At 41.0% G+C, this 12,300-nt stretch overlaps 2 protein-coding genes and 1 long non-coding RNA gene across 3 annotated transcripts; 2 read left to right on the top strand and 1 right to left on the bottom strand.

The window, feature by feature from the left end:
- The first annotated feature begins 8,043 nt into the window (after nt 1–8,043).
- LOC115572654 (uncharacterized) lies at nt 8,044–8,427 on the top strand. The gene is made up of 3 exons (XR_003982122.1): nt 8,044–8,103; nt 8,227–8,283; nt 8,371–8,427. It is a non-coding gene; the product is annotated as an uncharacterized LOC115572654 (long non-coding RNA).
- Nucleotides 8,428–8,638: 211 nt separating this feature from the next.
- Nucleotides 8,639–9,677, bottom strand: LOC115572649 (putative nuclease HARBI1). Its single transcript, XM_030402977.1, has 4 exons — nt 9,521–9,677; nt 9,306–9,418; nt 9,114–9,225; nt 8,639–9,031 (listed from the first exon to the last, which is right to left on the bottom strand). Exons 2-4 carry the CDS (start codon nt 9,369–9,371, stop codon nt 8,832–8,834), a joined length of 378 nt encoding a protein of 125 aa, XP_030258837.1. The 5' UTR covers nt 9,372–9,418; nt 9,521–9,677; the 3' UTR covers nt 8,639–8,831.
- A 1,051-nt stretch (nt 9,678–10,728) lies between these two features.
- Nucleotides 10,729–11,803, top strand: LOC115572647 (putative nuclease HARBI1). The gene is made up of 4 exons (XM_030402975.1): nt 10,729–10,918; nt 11,021–11,133; nt 11,214–11,325; nt 11,408–11,803. Exons 2-4 carry the CDS (start codon nt 11,068–11,070, stop codon nt 11,782–11,784), a joined length of 555 nt encoding a protein of 184 aa, XP_030258835.1. The 5' UTR covers nt 10,729–10,918; nt 11,021–11,067; the 3' UTR covers nt 11,785–11,803.
- Nucleotides 11,804–12,300: the final 497 nt, after the last annotated feature.

Here is a 12,300-nt window from a genome sequence, read left to right as displayed (position 1 = left end):
CCAACAGCTTCATACAAACATACAGTAGAAAAAAAAAATCAGTATTATGGACAGGATTCAGGATTTAGGCTGCAATTCGACAAGGGTGAAACAAATACTGATGATCACTTAGTCCTGAAAAGTGACTGTTTCTACTTTTCACACTAATACAATAAAATAAATGAAATACTCCTGATGACCTGCAAAACTATATTCCAGAGTATTGGTTTCATTCTATGTATAGCTCATTGGAGCTCAGTTTAACAGCAGAAGGCTGAATTTATCTCTGTAGGCATCATGCTCAGGCACTGCATCAATCTAACCTTTGCTTTGTTTCTTTTTTCTGGCTGCAGAGAGGATCATGCCAGTCTACAGTGGACACCAGATGGACAACACATGAGTCTTCAAGCAGAACTGGTGACTGCTGAATGCTTTAAGTTCCAGTTTCTTGAACACCATGTCCATGTTAAGAGCCCTCTTCAGCCAAGTCTGGACTCAGTGACTCATTAGTGTTGATCAACACAGGGCAAGTGGCTCCTTTTTTCATGATGTTTATTTCTTCTACCATGGACTATCCTTCATATGTATGGACACACACTGTCTTTTGAAGATGTCAACACTGCCTTGTGAGTATACTAGACAAGTTCTGTTTTTCAAAGAGAATGTGTATATGCAAAGAGATGTTCTTAAAGTTTATCAATTATAGTCTGTACTTTGGTTTACAATGGGCTTAATTGGTTATTTCCTTTATAATTTACCATTTGCATTTGCTGACTGTAAAATCTACGCCAACAAACTGTAATTCCATGTGTGTTGTACCATATTTTTTACGGTGAAATTCTGGCAACCACAGCTGCCAGTATTTTACCGTAGTTGAACTTTGCAATAAAATACCGTAATATATCTTAGTTTTACCGTGTTTTTTCACTGATGGACTGTAATTAGGTTTACAGTATATATGTTATTTTTAAAAGAATTTACCGTAAACAGGTTTATATGATAACTGTTATTTTTACAGCAAATTACCGTAAACAAATAACAGTTCTCTAATGTGAAATTTACAGTTACAATGTGACCGTATTTTCTATGGTAAAGTTCTGGCAACCACAGCTGCCAGTATTTTACCGTAAATTCTACAGAATTTTTTTTACAGTGTAGCCATAAATCTCTTTTTAACCACCTTCTTTTATTCTTTTGTTGTTAGGGTGGGGGATGTCTGTTTGTTCTTTTTCCTGTTTGATCTAAAATCTTGATTTTTCTTTGCTATGAATTGTAAACTTGGAAGAAGCTGAGCTGCAGACATGTGAAGAGGGTATGTAAAAACCTCAAGTATTAAAAAATACTGATGGACCATCTTTGAGCACTGTATCCAATTCTAGTAATACATCCAAGATCATTGTCGGGAAATGACAAAATATTTGTCCCCTCTATCATCTGATCTGGTCACCCACTGGTCCAGGATTATGTAACCCTACATGTGATGGGGTATACTCCCCTAGTGCAGAGCAAGGTGTGTTGATGAATGCAGCCTTGACTCAACTCCTCCTTCAACAAATTCCCTTATCAGCGGCAAACTAAAAAGGCACCTGTGTGTCATCATTCTGCCTCTGCTTCCTGCTCTGTCTCTGCTGTGGCTGACAGTGTTATGTGTCCCAGCAGCTGTCCATGTGAAGAACACCAGAGGGGTATTGCACATAAGTAGAATAAAGATATCCAGGATAACTGAGCAAGCGCGGCTTGACCTAGTCTGCTCGGCGCATCCTGGCTTAATTGGTTGCACGTTTGCCAAGCCAGGATGAAAAGGCGCGGCTATGTCAAGCCAGGTGTAGATAGTCGGGATAAGTGCGTGTTCACGGCAGACTTAAATAGACCTCGCGATCGCTCACAGAATCACCGATGGAAACATGGATAAGAGTCGCGCTTCATATCTCACGGCTGCTGAACAACAGCTCCTGACAGAGTTCTATGAAGAGGTGAAAGACATAAGAAAAAAAGGCATTACCAGTGCCGTAATTAAAGAATGAGAGAAAACCTGGCAGACAATAGCGGACTGGCTTAATGCGTAAGTAGTTCAAAACTGTACAATTAATAAACAGTGCTCCACTGGAACTGTCATAATTAGGCTACAATTAAAGGACTAAAGGAGTTACTTTTAAAGTCCACTAATCAACTGTTGTACATTTTGCATGTTACTCAGGAAATGTAGAGTATGATTAAGTGCAAAGAATTATCCACGTGTGTTGTTTAATCTATTTTTCTCATAATAGATTAAGGTTATGTTTTTATCTATTTGATCTTTCTCTCCTTCATAAAGAACAAACTTGTCTGGCTATAAAATGACCTGGCAGCAAGTTAAAATTAAATACAAGAACATTTTGCAGGCTGGTGACTTTAAAGTAGATAACAGTGAACAAATGAGGTGAATAGATTAGGTGTCTGCTGACATGTTGACTGTCTGTATGATTGTAGCAGTTAAATGGCACAGGGGGGCCCACCAAACCAGGATACGACCCCAGCAGAGGAGCTGGTACTCCATTTAAATAAAGGGAGGCCGGTGATGGAGGGGATCCAGGGAGGGACAGTAACAGACTCTGTCCCAGCCGCAGAAACTGTCCGCTTCATCCAAGGTACATACTGCAGTACTACTGCACTTGGAACACAGTCAAATATATTATACTGTCTGACTTTGGATTTCCTTACAGTGTCTGGGAACACAGTTACACTTTTGGAGCCACCAGAAGATGATCCGGTTAGTACATTGTATTCAAATCAAAGGGTGGGTATGTCCTGTGAAATCTTAATTAAAGTTCTCTCAATACATGTATGTATATGGCAGGGGGAAGGCACATCTGCAGCTGCAGAATGCACTTCTGCAGATGAGGAGACCATGTCACTGGACTCCAGAAGGCTTGAGATACGTCAATTTTATGGAAATATCCTGCTTATTTAGTCCATAAAGTATGAAGTCAGTGATGTGGTGCTAATAGAAAATATATGTGTAACAGGACCCAGATGCTGCACAGTCCCCTAAACAGCCTGGTAACATTGTGAGTATTGGCTAAAGTAAATCTACATTATGCACAAATCCTGCTGTGCTAATTGACATTTCTTTTACAGACTTCACAAACTGTCAGAATACTGTATGCAAAGCACCTGGAGAAACAGAGAGCTGGCAGACATTAAAATCAAATTGAAGAAGAGAAAGCACCAAGAAATGGAGCTTGAAATTAAACGTGGGACACTCAGGAAACTGGACCTGGAAATCCAGAAACTAGAAAGATAAGTGAGTATTTCAGTGCACACAGTAACCATAAGTGCAATACAGTGTTTGAATCTTTGTTTCTTTTGCTCTTTCTATTCCAGGATCCAAGCAACCAAGAGAAATGACTGCCAAATAAACCCTCAGGTGGTGCAGGCACTGAAACCGAGATTTCAGAAGGCCGAAGGTCATCTCGATTCGAGCCCTTGTCTTTCTGTGTGCATAGGGAGTCGAGAGGAATGACTCACAGGTATAGCCTTTGTCTCCCAGCAGCACACCAGAGAATTCGCCTGATAATGCAAGATATCATTTAGAAAACTACACAGCAGAGTTAAACACTCATGATGTCCAAGGTGCTTACAGTACAAATAAAATGTGTGGCTTACCTTGTGAAAGTCTCTTGTAAATTGGACTAGCCCAAAAGGCTCTGGAGTCATGCACTGAGCCAGGCCACTTTCCTCTAAAAAAAAGGCAGCCAGCATCACAGATCATCTGAAATGTGAAGTTGTAACCTATTAAGGTCATTTATTGCACAGAATTAATTTATGTAGGTCACAGTAACCACAAATCACTCTTACCTGAACATTGATGCTGTGGAAGGATGTCCTGTTAATGTAATCTCCCTCATGTTCTCCTGAGGGGCGTTTGATCCTGATGTGTGTACAATCCAGCTGTAACAAAAAATAGTGAGTATCCAACTGTGACCGATCAAATTAGAAAGTAATGGTTGCACGTTGAAATTGAGGTTACCTGCAATCTTGTAAAACTCCTTGATGTGGAGGGGTCTTTTGTGGCCAGGGAAGGTGATGAATATGTTGAATGACTTCAGCTCCATACAAACACCTATTGTGCGGCAAATGGTTCCTTTATTGAGGTTCTCTACATCCCCAACAGAATAAAGAAAGCTCCCACTTGCAAAAAATCGTGTGTGTGTGTGTGTCACAGATTTCATTGAAAACACCTTTGCAACTTCATCAGCCATGTTTTGTTATCTCAATTACTGCAATAAAACATATTTATGAAATCTCTGATGGCAATTTGGCAAGCAGTCTTCATTACATAGCAATTTAACACTTGGCCCAAGTAATAATACTACCACTTGAATAAATATAAAAAGACTGTTGCAATTACAAACAGCCAACAGATTTAAATGAAAGGAAAAATGACAATATATATGTAATATTTTAATACAGGATAATTAAAGTGATGCAACATACTTAGAAAGACCATGGACATGCTGTAAAACACATTAATTCCTCACAGGATTGATGGTGGAAATACAGGTGAATCACTAGGATTAATCTTAGCCTGGCTGTTAGCCTGGTCTGGAGCAGGCTAGCTCCACAGAATAAATCTCCATGGTAACTTATACCATAACAGATCCTACTGCCCCCTATCCTGCTTTTGTGCAACCGGATCACGGATAAATTGAGCCAGGATAACCAAGATATCCCGGCTTAATCCCTTATCCTAGTTTTGTGCAATACCCCTCTGTTTGCCCCTCACCAGAGTGCTCTCTGTGTTTATGTCTGCTGCCACAAGTGGTTCACCTGCACAATAACACTGCTGTTTTGCCCACAGTTTCCCCTTTAGTTTAGTTTTGCAGTAACAAAACAGCTTCAACCAAGCGCAACAAAAAACGAAGTTAAAATCAAAATGCGAAAATAAGAGTCAAAATCCAAAACATACCAACAGGGAAGACATCAAAATGAACTAACAAGAAGTGCAGGGAGAACAAAGACTAAATACACAAACACTAATGACAAGACGAGGAACAGGTGAGGTGAGAGGGGAGGGAAGAGGACAGGTGAGTGGAGCAGCAGGTGAGAGGAGTCTGATGGGCAGAAAATAGGTCAGCCCTGGCCAGTCTGAGACAACACTGACAGACAGAGGGAGACAAACATGCAACAAGATGGGAGGGGAAAACACAGAGGTAAAAAAAAAAAAAAGAGAGACAATGCAGAGACAGAAAAGACACAAAAAGGGCATAAAGTCAAACTAAAACAGAAAATATAACAAAAGACACCGAATCCCGAATCATGACAGAGAACCCATATTGTTGGCAGGTTAGGCACCTGTGGTAAGGTCCCTTCACTTCTTGCATGTAAGTAAACACATGGGTATATGTACACTACTGACTGCACCATTTTGCTGAGAGTTTGCTGTGCTGCACTGGAGGTAAGTAGTGGTAGCAGCCCTGGACACTGCCTCTGTGTAGTCTGCCGCTCCACATACGGTCTCAGCTAAGTTTTATTTTTTCATAGTCGTAGTTGGACAGACTTTAAATATTTCATATTGAGGCCTTTTTAAAAGATAATTGTAATAAAGTTATTTATATTCACCTTACTGATTTGATTGAGTTTTCGGTTGCTCATTTACCCTTTCTTTTCCCTCTCAGCAGTTCCAGCCCCTCTGTTTACGTTAATTATTTTGATTATGGTTTAAAATAAAACCTTTAATTTACTTTATAACTCACGTCTCTGCCTATTCGGTAATGAGCCTGGTTGTCCGTTTCTATTTTCCAACGAAGTCCCCAGGTGGCTTTCTTCAGCTTCCCCCTGAATTTTCCTCCCTTATTGCCCCTCGTCACATACTGATAGAATTGAATTTATCCTTTTGGAAATCCACTTTAGAATTAAATACTTCTGTATTGTAGATGTATTTTTCATCACATCATCCCTGCAAAAGTATTTCACAAAATGGCCATGTCTGTGCACTGTGCATCAATAACATAAATCAGCTGCTGGAATGTGCACGCCCCCCTGTGGGCTTCACACTGCACAATACAAACAAAAGAGGGACCCACTCTTAGAAAAAAGAAGAAAAACAGCTCAAAAACTCAGGGTATTGTAACCGGGTGGTAAATAAGATTTCCCACTTGGGTTAAATGTAGTTCTCGGGGTTCATAAATGTCAATATATGTGTTTTTGTTATTTCATTTTGTGTGTGACATCCTTTAAATGTGAGGAAAAGATGAGTTAGAGTGTAAGTGTATTGGCACAGGTTATGGTGTTGTTGCAGATTATGGACTTAAGGCGGCAGTATTGAGTAATGTTATTGTTACAAAAGTGCATCATGGTCTTTCTTCCTGTTTTACGTGTGGACAAGGTGGAGATACTTTAACGTGGAGAGCAGTGTCGCTGGCTGTCGTGTGAAGTAGTAGGTGACTGAGTCAGTGTTTTAACTTGTGCAAGCCCGGGATCCATACATTTTAATTTTGTTGGCATTAGTTGTATAATCGCAATATTACTCGAGAGGGTGTGCTTTAACGTCATTTGAGCACAAATGACGTTAAAGCACACCCTCTTGGGTAATATTGCTTAATTTAACAATGTGTATATATACAGGCATATATATATATATATATATATATATATATATATATATATATATACATACAGGCATATATATATATATACATACAGGCATATATATATATATATATATATATATATATATATATATATATATATATACACATATATGGCAAGTTTTTCCTCACTCGAGTCGAGGGTCTAAGGACGGAGGATGACGCTCACTGTGCCTCTCACACAAAATCCATCATCCCTGCTGACCTGGACCAACACCAGTTTGCTTACTGAGCGAACAGGTTGACGAACAAGTCAACACAGCACTCCACACAGCCCTTACACACCTGGGGTCCGTTTCACAAAGCAGGTTCAACAAACTCTGAGTCTAATCCTGAACTCTGAGTTGAGTTGATCTACTCTGAGATAAGAAACTCTGAGTTTTCGGTTCCAGAACAGCTGATTTGAGTTGGTTTGATCAACTCGGAGTAGTTTCACCTTGAGTTAAGCGCGTGCACCACAAGTATAAAAAGACAGCGTCAATGGAGCCCCGATTCGACGAGTCACCATGGCAACGGGGAAGAGGAGGGCTATGTTTTTCACCCCACTTGACCTGGAAATATTAATGCGGTCATACAGTGAGTTTGAGCCCATTTTTAGAAGAAAGTGTAACACCGCTGACTGCGTGGGAGAGCATTGCTGCTCGGGTCAACGCGTAAGTTTAAATGTAGTCCTTTGCAATCACAATAATATTACAGGGGGAAACTTGAGTGGTAGCCTATTAATTTATTTCATTTAGGTGCAACCCCGCGGGGGAGAAGCGCACTTGGCAGCAGCTTAAGATGAAACATAAAAACATTGTTCAAACAGGTAAGACCTCGGCATAATCATAATCATGTTTTACATTGTAAAGTAAATATTAAGTGGCTGTTTGACTGTACAGTTGTTTTATCCCCAACATAATGCTGTTTTCACACACATAAATGTCTTCTCATCTATATCATGTTCTGTTAAATAATTAAGCCTATTTAAACTAACACAGACTTCTACTCTGCCAACAGAAAGAAAGCAGACGCCCGTAAAACGGGTGGTGGCCCAGCACCGCCACCTCTAACGGAGGCAGAGGAGCTGGCCCTAAGCCAGAATTTAGGAAGGCCAGTGGCTGAGGGAATCCCTGGAGAGAGCTCATCCTCTGAGCTCACCCCCCAAGACACAAGTGCTTTCATAATATATATATATATATATATATATATATATATATATATATATATATAATTTTTTTTATTTTTTATTTTTTAGCCTATTCATAAAAATATTTATTTCCCTTTCATGACTTTTTTTTTTTACTTTTGTCCCAAAAGATTCTAATGGTGCTATCTGCCTGGTGGAGCCCCCTCCCACCACAACAGACCTTGTAATTGTAAGTAGGCAATACTTCAAAGATTTTGTCAAATGGTAGTTTAAATATACTGAAAAGTATCACTCATCTAGGATAAGGAGTACGAGGAAACTTTATCTGCTGCCTTTACAGAGGGGGATCCAGAAAGGCCTATAGAGGTAACATCTTGATATGTTACTGATAGCTCTCTTCCGATTTACATTTCTTAACATTCTGGTGGAATATAGAGTGACATTTAGCCTACACTGAAGTATTAACACATTCTCATCCTTTTTTAACAGGGCATGGCTGGGCAGCAGCAGGAGGGTCCCTCAACTTCCACTGCACAGATTGACACAGTGAGATGGATGTTCAGTAAACACCAGAGATTTGTTCTGTGGAATTCATGTGCAACTGTATAATGTTGTCCTTGTATGTATTCCCAGTTACCAGTCAAAGACATTTACAAAATTCCCCTGCTGAAAAAAATACAAAAAACCAACAAAGAAATGCAGTACTTGGAGCGCCAGATTAGGAAGGCAGACATAGAAATTGAAATACTGGAGCACAAGTTAGAGGTAGGTGCATGGTCACATGTGAATCATGTTAATTATGTTAACTATATTGGAACATTAATTAAACTAGCTGTTGTATTTGCAGGAAATAAACAAGACCAAATGAAATGTGTATTATGTCTTTATTTGACTGCTGTGGTGGTGATGATGGTGATTCAATCACTAAAGTGATGATGGCATATGGCGTCTCTGACTGCTCTGCCGTCCTGCATAGCTGACAGGTGGATGGGGTCATCAGCGGGGTCTTCAATTTGTAGGGCAGGGTGTTGCTCTCCTCTAATAGTGGCAATATTATGAAGAACAACACATGCCACAATAATATCACAGGCCCTCTAAGGGGTCACCCTGAGGTGACTTAGGCACTGGAAACGGGCTTTCAGCAGGCCTATGGTCATCTCAACCCGGGCTCTCGTCCTGCAGTGAGCCCGGTTGAAATTCTGATGGGGGCCTGGTTCAGGGTCAGGGTAAGGGGTCAGCAGCCTAGGTTGGCATGGGTAACCCCTGTCACCCAGAAGATGGCCATCAAACTCTCCTGTAATGTATAGTGGATACATTAGATTATATTAAAAGGAGGGAGACAAGTGAAGTATTATGCAAATCTTTAGGCTGCTTACCACGTTGCAGTCTGTTGCTCAGGTTAGACTCTTGATAAATCCTTGAGTCATGAACAGACCCAGGCCACTTGGCCTCCACATTGGAAATGATGTATGCAGCATCACATACGATCTTGACAGTGCAGAGAATGACAGATGGTGAACTATGATGCAGTCTTTAACATTTTGAAACAGTAGTCAATCCACATGTACCTGCACATTTATGCTGTGAATGGACTTTCTATTCACATAATCTGCTTCATTATGTGATGGAGCCATGATGGGGATGTGTGTGCCATCTATGCAGCCAATCACACTGGGAAATCCTGAAAGAAATTAAAATGAATAATCCCAGTCTAAGGTTGCAGCACAACGTCATTAACAGAATATTATTTGATATTCATTTAATAGATCTCTACGTCATTCACCTGCAATCCTGTGGAACTCCTCCTTGATGGCTCTGACAGGTTTATGTCCAGGGAAAATGACAAAGATGGGTGGTAGCCGTTTCAGGGCGAGGCACACTTTTCTGACCGCTCGGCACACAGTTGCCTTGCTCAAGTGCTCTGCATCTCCGACGTTGTACAAAAAACTCCCATTTGCAAAAAAACGCAGCGATATGAGAGCATGACTTCGGTTGGTAATGTTGGAAATGTAAGGACGGATTAGGTTGTGTAAATGATGGACTGTGACGTGAAACGGTACCGCTCAAAAAGATAATTGTGTGGAAATGCAAGAACATCGATGCGCGGTCTGACAATCATCTCCCATCATCATTATCAAAAGGACATGCCATGGTAGTGAAAATAGTCGCCACCTAATATAACTTATAATGATTTTGCAATGATTTTCTGAAAAAACAGACGACAGAACTATACTACGCCAAAACTCGCCTGCTGACTGAATGAATGAGGAAATCAAATACCGTGTGTGGCTGAAAGAGGGCGGAGACAGAGAGAAACTCGAGGTTTGTTGAGAAAAACCTGGGGTCCGTTTCACAAAGGGGGTTTAGTGAAAACTCTGAGTCTGTTAACCCTGAAATGAGGGAAACTCTGAGTTTTCCGTTTCACAAAGGGAGGTAACTCAAACCAGAGAAAGAGGGGTAACTCTAGCCTGTTTCACAGAGAGAGGTAACTTAAGCTCTCGGTCAGTTACCATGGTAACATACTCTCTGAACCTAACCTGGTCGGGACCAGGTTTTTCTCAACAAACCTCGAGTTCTCTGTCTCCGCCCTCTTTCAGCCACACACGGTATTTGATTTCCTCATTCATTCAGTCAGCAGGCGAGTTTTTGGCGTAGTATAGTTCTGTCGTCTGTTTTTTCAGAAAATCATTGCAAAAATCAGTCATTATAAGTTATATTAGGTGGCGACTATTTTCACGACCATGGCATGTCCTTTTGATAATGATCCCGTGGATGAAGGTGCAGCATTACTGCGCAGAGAATTAAATATTCGTCGGGAGCTGATTATCAGACCGCGCATAGATGTTCTTGCATTTCCAGACAATTATCTTTTGGAGCGGTACCGTTTCACGTCACAGTCCATCATTTACATACACAACCTAATCCGTCCTTACATTTCCAACATTACCAGCCGCAGTCATGCTCTCACATCCCAGCAGATATTGTGTGTTGCGCTGCGTTTTTTTTGCAAATGGGAGTTTTTTGTACAACGTCGGAGATGCAGAGCACTTGAGCAAGGCAACTGTGTGCCGAGCGGTCAGAAAAGTGTGCCTCGCCCTGAAACGGCTACCACCCATCTTTGTCATTTTCCCTGGACATAAACCTGTCAGAGCCATCAAGGAGGAGTTCCACAGGATTGCAGGTGAATGACGTAGAGATCTATTAAATGAATATCAAATGATATTCTGTTAATGACGTTGTGCTGCAACCTTAGACTGGGATTATTCATTTTAATTTCTTTCAGGATTTCCCAGTGTGATTGGCTGCATAGATGGCACACACATCCCCATCATGGCTCCATCACATAATGAAGCAGATTATGTGAATAGGAAGTCCATTCACAGCATAAATGTGCAGGTACATGTGGATTGACTACTGTTTCAAAATGTTAAAGACTGCATCATAGTTCAACATCTGTCATTCTCTGCACTGTCAAGATCGTATGTGATGCTGAATATATCATTTCCAATGTGGAGGCCAAGTGGCCTGGGTCTGTTCATGACTCAAGGATTTATCGAGAGTCTAACCTGAGCAACAGACTGCAACGTGGTAGGCAGCCTAAAGATTTGCATAATACTTCACTTGTCTCCCTCCTTTTAATATAATCTAATGTATCCACTATACATTACAGGAGAGTTTGATGGCCATCTTCTGGGTGACAGGGGTTACCCATGCCAACCTAGGCTGCTGACCCCTTACCCTGACCCTGAACCAGGCCCCCAACAGTACTTCAACCGGGCTCACTGCAGGACGAGAGCCCGGGTTGAGATGACCATAGGCCTGCTGAAAGCCCGTTTCCAGTGCCTACGTCACCTCAGGGTGACCCCTGAGAGGGCCTGTGATATTATTGTGGCAGATGTTGTTCTTCATAATATTGCCACTATTAGAGCAGAGCAACACCCTGCCCTACAAATTGAAGACCCCGCTGATGACCCCATCCACCTGTCAGCTATGCAGGACGGCAGAGCAGTCAGAGACGCCATATGCCATCATCACTTTAGTGATTGAATCACCATCATCACCACCACAGCAGTCAAATAAAGACATAATACACATTTCATTTGGTCTTCTTTATTTCCTGCAAATACAACAGCTAGTTTAATTAATGTTCCAATATAGTTAACATAATTAACATGATTCACATGTGACCATGCACCTACCTCTAACTTGTGCTCCAGTATTTCAGTTTCTATGTCTGCCTTCCTAATCTGGCGCTCCAAGTACTGCATTTCTTTGTCGGTTTTTTGTATTTTTTTCAGCAGGTGAATTTTGTAAATGTCTTTGACTGGTAACTGGGAATACATACAAGGAGGATATTATACAGTTGCACATGAATTCCACAGAACGAATCTCTGGTGTTTACTGAACATCCATCTCACTGTGTCAATCTGTGCAGTGGAAGTTGAGGGACCCTCCTGCTGCTGCCCAGCCATGCCCTGTTAAAAAAGGATGAGAATGTGTTAATACTTCAGTGTAGGCTAAATGTCACTCTATATTCCACCAGAATGTTAAGAAATGTAAATC

Source organism: Sparus aurata, chromosome 21 (genome assembly GCF_900880675.1).
Source record: "Sparus aurata chromosome 21, fSpaAur1.1, whole genome shotgun sequence".
In the NCBI taxonomy this organism is placed as follows: Eukaryota; Metazoa; Chordata; class Actinopteri; order Spariformes; family Sparidae; genus Sparus; species Sparus aurata.
Note: the sequence above shows the minus strand (reverse complement) of the source record. Positions and strands in the feature narration are given on the sequence as shown.

What these genes read in the sequence shown, in the direction of transcription:
- LOC115572649 (XM_030402977.1), bottom strand. Translation starts at nt 9,371, where the DNA reads ATGGCTCCATCACATAATGAAGCAGATTATGTGAATAGAAAGTCCATT. An exon ending in TTCACAGCATAAATGTGCAG is followed by an intron (nt 9,226 to 9,305) that starts GTACATGTGGAT and finishes TGCACTGTCAAG; the next exon opens with ATCGTATGTGATGCTGCATA. An exon ending in GAGCAACAGACTGCAACGTG is followed by an intron (nt 9,032 to 9,113) that starts GTAAGCAGCCTA and finishes TATACATTACAG; the next exon opens with GAGAGTTTGATGGCCATCTT.
- LOC115572647 (XM_030402975.1), top strand. Translation starts at nt 11,068, where the DNA reads ATGGCTCCATCACATAATGAAGCAGATTATGTGAATAGGAAGTCCATT. An exon ending in TTCACAGCATAAATGTGCAG is followed by an intron (nt 11,134 to 11,213) that starts GTACATGTGGAT and finishes TGCACTGTCAAG; the next exon opens with ATCGTATGTGATGCTGAATA. An exon ending in GAGCAACAGACTGCAACGTG is followed by an intron (nt 11,326 to 11,407) that starts GTAGGCAGCCTA and finishes TATACATTACAG; the next exon opens with GAGAGTTTGATGGCCATCTT.